The 13,360-nt window shown below is 38.5% G+C and overlaps 1 protein-coding gene and 1 pseudogene across 1 annotated transcript in view; one reads left to right on the forward strand and one right to left on the reverse strand.

The window, feature by feature from the left end:
* The window catches only part of atp10a (ATPase phospholipid transporting 10A), a 98,817-nt gene that overhangs the window by 9,252 nt on the left and 76,205 nt on the right, over nt 1–13,360 (reverse strand). The window contains exons 16-17 of the mRNA XM_062998152.1: nt 10,755–10,880; nt 6,743–6,943 (exon numbers count right to left, since the gene is read on the reverse strand). Of these exons, the coding sequence (XP_062854222.1) occupies nt 6,743–6,943; nt 10,755–10,880 (327 nt within the window). The remainder of the gene's footprint in view (nt 1–6,742; nt 6,944–10,754; nt 10,881–13,360) is intronic.
* LOC134316632 (guanine nucleotide exchange factor subunit RIC1-like) lies at nt 11,195–12,097 on the forward strand (annotated as a pseudogene).

Raw genomic sequence — 13,360 nt, forward strand, 5'->3', positions numbered from 1 at the left:
AGCAGTCAGGTCGGCAGTCTTACCCATGATTGCAGTTTTGAGTAATGAACCAGGCTGGGAGTTTTTAAAAGCCTCAGGAATCTTTTGCAGGTGTTTAGAGTTAATTCGTTGATTCAGATGATTAGGTTAATAGCTCGTTTAGAGAACCTTTTTATGATATGCTAATTTTTTGAGATAGGAATTTTGGGTTTTCATGAGCTGTATGCCAAAATCATCAGTATTAAAACAATAAAAGACCTGAAATATTTCAGTTGGTGTGCAATGAATCTAAAATATATGAAAGTTTAATTTTTATCATTACATTATGGAAAATAATGAACTTTATCACAATATGCTAATTTTTTTAGAAGGACCTGTACATGCATGAGGGCACAAATGCCAAGAATCAAAATTGTTGTAAAAAAAAATAATAATAACTTAAGTATCACAAACGTAAAAAGAAATTATTTAAAATGTTAGTAACTGTACATATAATGATAACATATCTAAGCAAATGTGTATTTCCTGAAAAAAGTGGTTTGTTTAGCTTCTTCTTGCAGTTACATAATTAGGAGATTAACAGTGTAAAGCCCTTTAAAACAGCCTATAACTAAGGGTTAAATGTTTATTCCAATTTAGATGCAAGCACAATATTCAATAGGTACTCACATGTGTATGTTTCAGTTAGTTACAAATCTAATTTTCAGTTGAGACATTTTGTAAAACTTAATATTTTACTTCTTTTCTTTACTTATGCAACCTAAAACTATTACACAAAGAAAAAGCTGCACATCAATTCTGTGCAGAAATGCAAAGTGTAATGGATCCAAGCTCATCTCAGGACTGATGGAAATAGAAACGTATTTTGTGTTTAAATAAGTCCACGTTTGATGATGTTTTCTGGAAAAAAAGACCCTGAGCTCTTCATGACAAAGACAAAAATAACCATCCAGACTTATCAGAGGAAGCTGCAAAAACCAACAACTGTCATGGTATGGAGGTGCATCAGTGCTCACAGCTTGGGTGACTTGCATTTGTGTGATGGTACTATTGATGCAAAGATGTAGATTTGATTTTAGAGACACGTTGCCATATTGTCTGTCTTTTCCCAGGAGGTCCATGGTTATTTTAGGAAGACAATGCCAGGCCTCATTCTGTACATGATACAACAGTGTGGCTTGAGCTGGCCTGTCTGCACTCCAGGTCTTCTATTAAAAATGTATGGTGCAGCATGAAGAGAAGAAATCGGACAAGACGACCAAGGACTGTTGAGCAGCTGAAGTTCACATGTTACTTTACACATTATTTTGCTGTAAACATCTCCCCAGGCAAAAACAAATCATAAGGAAAAGTAATTTCCTTTCAAATAATTTGAAAAACTAAAAAGTTATGATTAAAATAAATGTATGCGATGTGTGTGTGCCTCTGGGAAATATCACTGTTTATGTAAAAGCCTTGTTTCTGTAGAAAACTTTCATATTAGGTCAAGAGAGTTTTCAGCACTGATATAACGGATATTATCCTGCTTAATAACAGCTGCAATATATATTTAAAAATTATAACTGATCAGATACCTTTAAAAAGTGCCAGAGGCTAGAAATCTCAAGGTAGAATGGAACTGAATATGGACTGGAATTACATGTGTGGGTGTTTGTCCCTTTCTCATTTATGAGCTAAATTTCAGCACAGACACACCAGTATTTGCTCTGGAAGTTGATACCTGCTGAGATGCGACTTTGTACTGTAATAAAAATAAATCTGTCAAGAAGTATAAAGCCAGACTCTCGTTATAATGTGCAGGAACCCAAAACTTCTAATAATGTGAAATGCACCATTTCGGTTTCTGTTTGACAGCTACATGAGGTACAAGTCCTACATTTTATATCTGGTTCTTGCCTTTATCTACTTTCCTTTTAGAATTACAGTTTAGAATTACAGTAAATACAAATCTGGCTGGACTAGACTTCTGGCCACATGGTATCTTAAACCTTTCCCTATATGTGTGAGTTAAAGACAGTGTCTTCTAGCAAAAAAACAGCTTGTGCTGGTCTGGATGTGGTGATTAGACATAGTGATCAGTGTAATGGCAAGGTATTACAGAAAGATAACAGGCCAGATTAACTTGCACTGAATCATCTATCTCTCTATCGATCGATCGATCGATCCATTCATCCATCCATCCATCCATCCATCCATCCATCCATCCACCTACCCACCCGTCTGTCCGTCTATCAGGGCTGGCACCGTTCCGATACTCTGTATCGGTCCGATATTGGCCCAAATCACTGGATCGAATATCGGAAGGAAAAAAAACGTGTAATCTGATCTGATACTGTTGCTTAATGTAAATAACCCTTAATGTGACTAAGGCCATTCAGAAATTACAACACACTGATCTACTTAAACTTTTAGCATTTAAAAAAATCATCTACTACTGTCACAACCAATTATTTCAAACACTAATTGATTAAATATCATTGAGGATGTGAGAGATCTCCAAGCCGGGACAAGATAGATAGTTGTTTATTTTTTATTATTTAATTGTTTCATTTTTATTGTTTATAAATAATATTTTTTATTATTTATTTTATAATTTTTTCCTCTTCAAGGTGTAGACTTGAGAGTTGACAGATCTAGAATTTTATATAAAAATTATTATTTAACAAATTTATTTGTTAAATACAGATAAAGTTGCACTTTAAATTTTATTTTAAATGTTTGTATGCTGCTGTTAAACAAGCCAAAAATACTGCTAAATGTTCTGTGTGTAAATATTAAATCTATCTATCTATCTATCTATCTATCTATCTATCTATCTATCTATCTATCTATCTATCTATCTATCTATGCCGTGTTTACTCTTTTGAGTTGCATTCACGGCAGAAAAGGTTTATGTGGGTGCTTTACATCAGTTAGGTAGTCTCTGATATTATGTGTTACACTGAATTGAAAAATAAATGCATATTAGTAGTCAATAAAATAGCCAAGACTACTAACTAAGCAATGCCTAGTATACAATAAGCTGAAGATGCATCTTTCTAAAGCACTGCGTATGAATTGTTGATCAGTATAGAGATATTGATCTGCTCATCTATGCCTTGACACACTATTCTATTCTTTGCCACACTTATTCGTCAACAGCTCAACTTTGGCCAACAACTACAATTGATTGAAAACTGATTTACCCCACACAAAATGTTTCTCCAGTGTTTGAATTTATGTATTTGACATTTTTGATTAATACCTTTATAAAATGCATCTTTGCCTCAGCACAAACACTTTCATACATATTCATACTGCTAACTGGTATGTTGAATAGTTGTGTTTAATTCGTACTCAGCCCTGTACACCTATCTGGTAGGTACATTAATTATTTCAAAAGTAAGGTTTACAACACTGCTGCACCTGATACACTCACACCATAACAACACACCACCACCATCGTGGTGACCATCATCATCATCGTCGTCATCATCATCATCATCATCATCGTCATCATCGTCATCATCATCGTCGTCATGACATAGCTTAGACTTGTCCATCACCCAAAAAACATCTGCTCAGTCGGGGATTCACTTTTAAATGATTCATCAGAAACATGGGTGACCCGGTTTACAGAGCAAGTGTACTGAGCAACAGATGAGCTACAAAGTAGTTGTATACCCACAAAGCCCATCTTCTCTTGGTGTACCTTTTGAAAAAAGTGTTTGATAGCGCCCAGGTGGCACAGTGGTATAATCCACTAGCACACCAGCGGTTCGAAACTCGACATTGCCACCGGTTGGCTGAGCGCCATCTAGTGGGCATAATTGGCAGTTCACTAAGCAGACACCAATTAGCCACCGTGTCTGCTAGGGAGCGGGATGACCGGACTATGGGGGTAGGGTCTTCAAACGCTGTGCAAGCACACTGATTAGCAGATAGAGGCGCCTGTGCAGAGTCCATGGTCGAAAAGAAGGGGTCCGCTAGGACTGCTAGGAAGACAAACTGACTTTTAAAATCGGGAGAAAATGCATAAATAAATAGAAAAAAAAGCGTTTGATAAGTTTGTGCATAATACCAAGTAAAAGTCATTTAATTTTACACTTTGCACTACAATAAGTATAAGCATCTATAACGTAGAGATTTGCACTCGTGAACTACTTACACACAGATTATAACATATTAATCCATTTTTTAACCAGCAGCACAAATGGAACACATTGTTTAGGTTAGCTGTTGGCACAACTTCTACTGCCAAGCTAAAAGCATGTGTGCCATTGCTTAAGAATTTCCATAGTCCATTTACACAGGGTTTGCCTGGGGCTTTGTCTCTGTCTGAAGCTCATGTTTTGAGAGATTCAGCAGGAACTCAAGCAGCACATGCTGAGACTGTACAGAACTAACCTGAAGCTGTTATCCTGGAGCCTGAACTCATATTGGCAAAAATGTTTGTGATCCTCATGTTACACTTTTCCAGTGCTACTGTTCCACCCGCTAAAAGTGGTAACCAAAACCTGATGACAGATGATTGCAATTCATCTGCAATAATGAAATTGCAGCTTGATTGTGACAAATAGTGTGTTTATTGCTTTGTTGTGTTTGGCAGCATCAAACACACTGATCAGAAATGCTGGACATGTGCCCTGCTAAAGCAACGCGCCATTGATTTCTCTCTGTACTGCGCTGTGATGAGTGAAGTGAATATCATTAGGACAGACTGTAGTCAAGCATGGGGCTTTTGGCTGGAGGTCCATAGAGTTGTTGCTCTGCCCAGATGTGGAGGCTTTTAATGACCCTTCTTTCCACATCAACAAATATGCAGCAAACAAGATGCATAATAAGATGCATTTTTAAATTCAAGCAGAATACTAGCGGGATTAGTGGGGCCTTTCAGGGGGTCATGAACTAAGATTTCACATTATCAGGGATCCAAACAATCGAAGATGCTAAAACCATACAAACAAAAACATTTTTTTTAATACCAGTGCCATTCAAGGTAAGCTGGCAATTATCTTATCATTTTGAATTTAAATGATTTGATGAAGCAGTCGTCTGTCTGTGCCTTTGCCTCCGTCCTTTGACCATCATGTTTTTGTATTCAGATCAGAGCATTAGCCTCCTGGCTATCTATCTCTAGCTCTGGTATCCTCACACTGTTGGTGCTGGACATCACACAAAAAACTACAGAGAGCAAATAACCTTAAATATCGAACATAAAAAAGTATTAATACCTCGATAGAGTTGTCTAGAAAGAAGCTAGAACGGAGAACGGCTCCCTGTAATGTAGCTAGTAAGATAACATTAACCAGACGACAGGTTTACTTCTTAGACTCATTGTCCGAAAATAAGTACCATCTTCCTTTGTTCCCCGTCTGTGCTGTTTGTTTTTAGAATAATGAATTTGTAGAAGAATTAACACTTTTGAATCTGACACACAGAAATATTTAACCGCCTCACATTAAAAAAATATTAATCTTTAACCATCCAATAAAAATTCAACACCCGCCCAAAAAAATTCCCAAAAATTACTGAAAGACAGTCTATAAATAGCAACAGGGAGGATATACTTGCATAGAGATCATTAGCATTATTGATCGGTATGGGTCAGCAGCAGTGACCTATAGATTAATATGTAAGAAATTCTCTCCGCAGGCCAGCACTGCTGGACGAAAGGTTGCAACAACCTTTTGGTCAAGGCCAGCGGGGCTGGGTGCAAAATAGGAAAATGTTAAAGTGATTTGTACAGAATTTAATTAAAATATATATCAAAAAAATAATCAGTAAACAGAGTTAGAATATTTCTTGATGAATACATGCAATTTTATTAAACTTTTTTCTATTTTATTTATGTGTTTTTCTACCATTTTCTCCCAATTTAGTTTAGTCAATTTTTCTTCCACTGCTGGGGGATCCCTGATTGCAGTCGAGGCGGGTATATCGCTGCTCACGCCTCCTCCGACCCACGTGCAGCCCTTAGCGGAACCCTTTTTCACCCATGCACTCTGCACCTAGCAGAAACGTGTTTGCTGCAGGCACTTCTAATTATGCCCGCTATGGCATGGCGCCCAGCCGGCCGGTGGCAACACCGAGTTTTGAACAGAGGAGTTTAGAGTCTCTGTGCTGGTGTGTTAGTGGAAAATCCCGCTGCGTCACCTGGGCGCCCTTAAACTGACAATTTTAAGTGAAAAAAGTTTAAGTGAAAAACATCTGTGTACTATTATTTACCCTGTCTCGGTACTTGGTGGAACATCCGTCTGCATTGATAACATCTACTAGCCCTGCCTTTATCATAAGTCTTTTTGTAGTCACATTGAGGTGTTTCTTTGTTGTCCTGATAAATTTGCTAGGGCCTTTGGACCAAATCTAAGCAGATTTGCTGCTGAGCCATAAGTAAAGCCCTACCGAATTCATCGCTGTGAAAATCGCATTCCGGATCGTGACAGCTGTTTCCCTGAAATATGCAATTTGCCAAAAAAATCTAAATTTAAGATGCGTTTAGCGATTTTACATTTTTCATTTGTGTAGTGTATAAAATATGAGGCACAATATGCAATATGAGGTGGTCCTAGCAATCATATGGTAATTAAGTTAGTGTAAAAGACCTTTCTGTGGGGTAGTGTGCTTACAATGATTGATGTACGTATGTGTTTACATATTAAGTGCATTTTGTCCCTTTGGGAATTCCATAATCAATGGAAAAGTGTTCTTCTCTACACATGTGATCATCTCTAGCTTTATCTGGCAACTAAGCTAATAGCTTAAAAGTTAAATAAAAAGTTACCTCGGAGTTTTGACCATTCATGTAGAGCTGAGGTAGTTCCTGCAGAGTCTCTGCTGACACGTCTTTGTCCAACGTGCCAGTGATGAGTTGTGGGAATGCGGAGAACATCAGGTTGAAGAAAATCAGATACCACTGATCAATCATGGCTGAGCCGGAGAACCCACAGTAGAACTGATACCAAAAGACGAGGGCCACAAACATCTTCATAGTGGAATAAAGAACAAGAGGAGAACATTTTAAGAATGATACTGAGGAACGACATGCAGCTGTTGTCTCATTCTAAGCAATGCATCTTTATTAAACAGAAGCAGAGCCAGGGCTACACAAGAATTGATCTTCATTAATAAAAGAGCATATTGAGGCCAGTCACTAGTGCTTAAGAGCTTCCCATTTTAACCACCAGTGACAAAAGATATACAGTCCAAAACCTCAATACAATTACTACTCATATATTTTGTGGTGGCCATGCACACGTCGTCTTATCCATCCAGAACCTGCTTAGATGAACTACAAGGCCAAAATAATGTGAACTGGACGTCCCTCCTAATAATCTAGTGTAGGTGTTCTTCCCCCTCATTATAAGATAGACTTCTATTATTCCACAGGGGGAATTTGCAATGGTACAGCAGCTTCAAAAGTGCGGATATATAAAAGAAATAATATTTATCTATATAAAATAGAAATATAAAGATACATGAAAATATATATAATGGTTAACAACTGACACATTTGCACAATTTTTATTTCTATTTTATTTATGCATTTTCTCCCATTTTCTCCCAATTTAGTGTAATCAATTTGTCTTGTGCTGCTGGGGGATCCCTGATTGCAGTCAAGGTGGATACACTGCTGCTCACGCCTCCTCCGACCCATGCACAGCCTTTAGCGGAACCCTTTTTTACCTATGCACAGGAGCCTCTCTATTTGCCAATCGGGGTCCTTACACAGTGTTTGAAGACCCCACCCAAATAGTCCAGTCATCTCACCCTAGCAGAAACGTGTCTGCTGCAGGCACTGCCAATCATGCCCGATAGATGGCGCCCAGTCGACCGGTGGCAAAACCGAGTCCGCTGGTGTGCTAGCGGAATATTAGCTTATTATCAACTTCATTGCCATTACACATGTACAAGTACAAGGCAACAAAATGCAGTTTAGCATCTAACCAGAAGTGCAATAAGCAGCAAGTACAGGATGTACAGTATCTACGGTACATAATTTACAGGATACGGGCAGTGGTATGAACAAGATATACAGGTGAATATATTATTGAATGTACTATACACATGATATACACATGGGAGTGCTAGAAACATAATATACAGATTAAGGTGCTATGAACATAATTGACATAATATAACATAATATCCTGCTGCGCCACCTGGGCGCCCCACAATTTTTAAAGGTATTGCACAGTAATGAGGTAGAATGGTCAGAGTATTGCACATTGTGTGCTCAGGTTCCCTTCAAAGGAGGACAGATATGAGATTATTTATGTGAAAATAGTCTTTCCTCCTCATTATTATTATTATTATTATTAATATTACTAACTAATCATCTATGCTATCTGTATTAAAAAAAAACTCCTATACCTATATTGAAGAAATATTTAAACAAATATTAACCTTTAACTATCTATTAAAAATTCAACACCTGCCTACAAAAATCCCAATAAATTACAGAAAGACAGTCTATAAATAGCTACAGGGAGGACATATATGCATAGATGTCATTAGCATTATTGATCAGTATGGGCCAGCAGCGGTGACCTATAGATTAATATGTAAGAAATTCTCTGCACAGGCCAGCACTGCTGGACGAAAGATTGCATTTTGGTCCAGGCCAGCGGGGATGGGTGCAAAATAGTGATATGTACAGAATTTAATAAAACATTTGCATTAAAAAGTCTCAGTAAACTGAGGAAGAATATGTCACATGCAAGCAATTATATTAAAAAAACCTTATACCTACACCTTTGTTCCACAAGGGTTTCAGCAAATTTGTATCCTTGGACTGTTGTTTACTTGAACTAAAGTAAGGAAATGTTTACCGTGGAAGCTCTACTGTAAGTAACTTTAATTGCAGAAAACGTAAATGTAAAAGATTGATGTTTCTTCCACACAGTCTCCTGTTATTCTAATCTGGCTTAATTTCGCTGATGATCAGCTCAACATCTCCAGCCTCCAGGGTTAGTGTGTGATTGTGCACATATTATTATACTAGCTGTGTTGTGAATCAAAGCGCTGCATCTCTATTTATAACTAAATAGAATAGAATAGAATAGAATAGAATAGAATAGAATGCCTTTATTGTCATTGCACAGTGCACAACGAAATTTTTTGAGCATCTCCTTGACGGTACATGTATGTACACACAGACATATATATACACATGTATTTACAAAATAAACATATACACATCTAGATACAGAAATAAACGTGTGGTTTTAAGAACTTTCCAGAAAAGAAAAGAAGAAGAAGGTTATTGCACGGTCTCTATAAATTGCACATTATTTCCTAGGATGTAAAGTTTGATAGTTTAGTGTTTTTATGGCGGAGGGGTAAAAGCTTTTCAGGAGTCTGGAAGTACGGGCCTTGATACTCCTATAGCGCCTACCAGAGGGCAACAAGGAGAACAGGTTGCAACAAGGGTGAAATGAGTCCTTTATGATGTTTGTGGCCCGACGCAGGCATCGGGTTTTGTAAATGTTCTCTAGTGAAGGCAGCTCAGTGTTGATGGTTCTCTGAGCTGATTTGATTACCCTCTGAAGAGCCTTCTTGTCAGCCTCAGAGCAGCTGGCATACCACACCAGAATGCCATGGGTGAGTATGCTTTCCACCGTGCTGCGATAGAAGGACACCAGTAGCTGCTTGGACAGGTTGGCCTTTCTTAGGCCTTTCTTAAATGTATGTAAATATCAAATTTCTATTACTCTTGATTTTTTTAAATGCATTTTCTCCCCATTTTCCTCCCAATTTAGCACAGTCAATTTGTCTTCCGCTGCTGAGGGATACCCGATTGTATCCGAGGAGAGCACGTCACAGCCCACACCTCTTCCGACACGTGCACAGACACTTTTTTCCACTTAGATCAGGGGTGTCAAAATTGTTTTGTAAAACGATGCACACATCGAGTTGAGCGTTTTTCAACAGGTTCTATAGAGTGAAGTTTTTTTTTTTTTTTCTACTTTTCCAACCCCCCCATCCCAATTTTCTCCCCTAATCTAGTCGTGTCCAAATACCCTGATTGCATCCTCCACTGATTCAACCCTCCACCGCTGACTGAGAACTGACACACGCCCCCTCCGACACGTGCTCAGTACAGACTGCACGAGTCGAGTTCATATATACCGATCAGCACTGTGCACAGAGAGCCACACCCTGATCAGCATTATTCCTCAGCCCTGTGCAGGCGCCATCAATCAGCCAGCAGGGGTCGTAATTGCACCAGTTATGAGGACCCATGATCCGACTTGCCTCTAACCCTATTAACAACAGCCAATCGTTGTTCATGCAGCCGCCCAGCCTAGCCGGATGGCAGAGCTGAGATTGCTAGCATATTTTACCGCTGCGCCACCTGACCGGCTATAGAGTGAAGTTTGCTATCTTTTTTACTTTTTAAGAAATTGTTATTAATATTTTAAGCGAATTAAGATAGCAGTCAGGATAAAATCTAATTTATTACTAATCCACATATGCAATGCCTATTAGAAACTGTTAGTGATCACAGTTAAATCTTTAATCCACACGGTGTCTGAATACAAACAAAGAAGCAAGTGCCAGTTTCCATTAATCAGTGGAATATAAAACACTGCATTAGTTATAGCGTTTGTTGTCATGGTGCACCGAATGAAAAATCATTTATTGTCCTACTTGGTCGTTTCTTACTTGGCACGACATTCATCCTGAGAAAAGCTGCAAGCCAATGTTTTGTGTGGCCATTTCACAACAGCAAATTTCAGACTAGTACTTCTGAGGTATTAATGTTAAATATAAGATGACACATTAACACTTACAGCGTTTTTGTAGAAGAAGTAGAGAATCATATTAGCCAGGCGAGAGTAGCACCAGTGTCCATGAACCAGGAGCAGCTTCTGCAGATACTGAAAGCGTGGAAGAGCAAAATCGCTGGCCATCACCGCCTGCAAACAAAAAACCTTTAATATACAACACATAGAACTGTGCACCATCATAGAAAAAAAGTTAACAGCTGTTACTATCTCGCAACACATCCATCTATACATCCATCTATCACTCTCTCCATCCATCTATACATCCATCTATCACTCTCTCCATCCATCTATACATCCATCTATCACTCTCTCCATCCATCTATACATCCATCTATCTCTCTCTCCATCCATCTATACATCCATCTATCTCTCTCTCCATCCATCTATACATCCATCTATCTCTCTCTCCATCCATCTATACATCCATCTATCTCTCTCTCCATCCATCTATACATCCATCTATCACTCTCTCCATCCATCTATACATCCATCTATCACTCTCTCCATCCATCTATACATCCATCTATCTCTCTCTCCATCCATCTATACATCCATCTATCTCTCTCTCCATCCATCTATACATCCATCTATCTCTCTCTCCATCCATCTATACATCCATCTATCTCTCTCTCCATCCATCTATACATCCATCTATCTCTCTCTCCATCCATCTATACATCCATCTATCTCTCTCTCCATCCATCTATACATCCATCTATCACTCTCTCCATCCATCTATACATCCATCTATCTCTCTCTCCATCCATCTATACATCCATCTATCTCTCTCTCCATCCATCTATACATCCATCTATCACTCTCTCCATCCATCTATACAACCATCTATCTCTCTCTCATCTATCTATACATCCATCTATCTCTCTCTCCATCCATCTATACATCCATCTATCACTCTCTCCATCCATCTATACATTCATCTATCTCTCTCTCCATCCATCTATCTTCATAAACATCCATCTATACATCCATCTATCACTCTCTCCATCCATCTATACATCCATCTATCACTCTCTCCATCCATCTATACATCCATCTATCACTCTCTCCATCCATCTATCTTCATAAACATCCATCTATCTCTCTCTCCATCCATCTATACATCCATCTATCTCTCTCTCCATCTATCTATACATCCATCTATCTCTCTCTCCATCCATCTATACATCCATCTATCACTCTCTCCATCCATCTATACATCCATCTATCACTCTCTCCATCCATCTATACATCCATCTATCACTCTCTCCATCCATCTATACATCCATCTATCACTCTCTCCATCCATCTATACATCCATCTATCTCTCTCTCCATCCATCTATACATCCATCTATCTCTCTCTCCATCTATCTATACATCCATCTATCACTCTCTCCATCCATCTATCTTCATAAACATCCATCTATCTCTCTCTCCATCCATCTATACATCCATCTATCTCTCTCTCCATCCATCTATACATCCATCTATCACTCTCTCCATCCATCTATACATCCATCTATCTCTCTCTCCATCCATCTATACATCCATCTATCTCTCTCTTCATCCATCTATCTTCATAAACATCCATCTATACATCCATCTATCTCTCTCCATCCATCTATCTTCATAAACATCCATCTATCTCTCTCTCCATCCATCTATCTCTCTCTCCATCTATCTATACATCCATCTATCACTCTCTCCATCCATCTATACATCCATCTATCACTCTCTCCATCCATCTATACATCCATCTATCACTCTCTCCATCCATCTATACATCCATCTATCTCTCTCTCCATCCATCTATACATCCATCTATCACTCTCTCCATCCATCTATACATCCATCTATCTCTCTCTCCATCCATCTATACATCCATCTATCACTCTCTCCATCCATCTATACATCCATCTATCACTCTCTCCATCCATCTATACATCCATCTATCTCTCTCTCCATCCATCTATACATCCATCTATCACTCTCTCCATCCATCTATACATCCATCTATCACTCTCTCCATCTATCTATACATCCATCTATCACTCTCTCCATCCATCTATACATCCATCTATCTCTCTCTCCATCCATCTATACATCCATCTATCACTCTCTCCATCCATCTATACATCCATCTATCTCTCTCCATCCATCTATCTTCATAAACATCCATCTATCTCTCTCTCCATCCATCTATCTCTCTCTCCATCTATCTATACATCCATCTATCACTCTCTCCATCCATCTATACATCCATATATCACTCTCTCCATCCATCTATACATCCATCTATCACTCTCTCCATCCATCTATACATCCATCTATCACTCTCTCCATCTATCTATACATCCATCTATCACTCTCTCCATCCATCTATACATCCATCTCTCTCTCTCTCCATCTATCTATACATCCATCTATCACTCTCTCCATCTATCTATACATCCATCTATCTCTCTCTCCATCTATCTATACATCCATCTCTCTCTCTCTCATCTATCTATACATCCATCTATCTCTCTCTCCATCCATCTATACATCCATCTATCACTCTCTCCATCCATCTATCTTCATAAACATCCATCTATCTCTCTCTCCATCTAT

Source organism: Trichomycterus rosablanca, chromosome 6 (assembly GCF_030014385.1).
Source record: "Trichomycterus rosablanca isolate fTriRos1 chromosome 6, fTriRos1.hap1, whole genome shotgun sequence".
Lineage (NCBI taxonomy): Eukaryota > Metazoa > Chordata > Actinopteri > Siluriformes > Trichomycteridae > Trichomycterus > Trichomycterus rosablanca.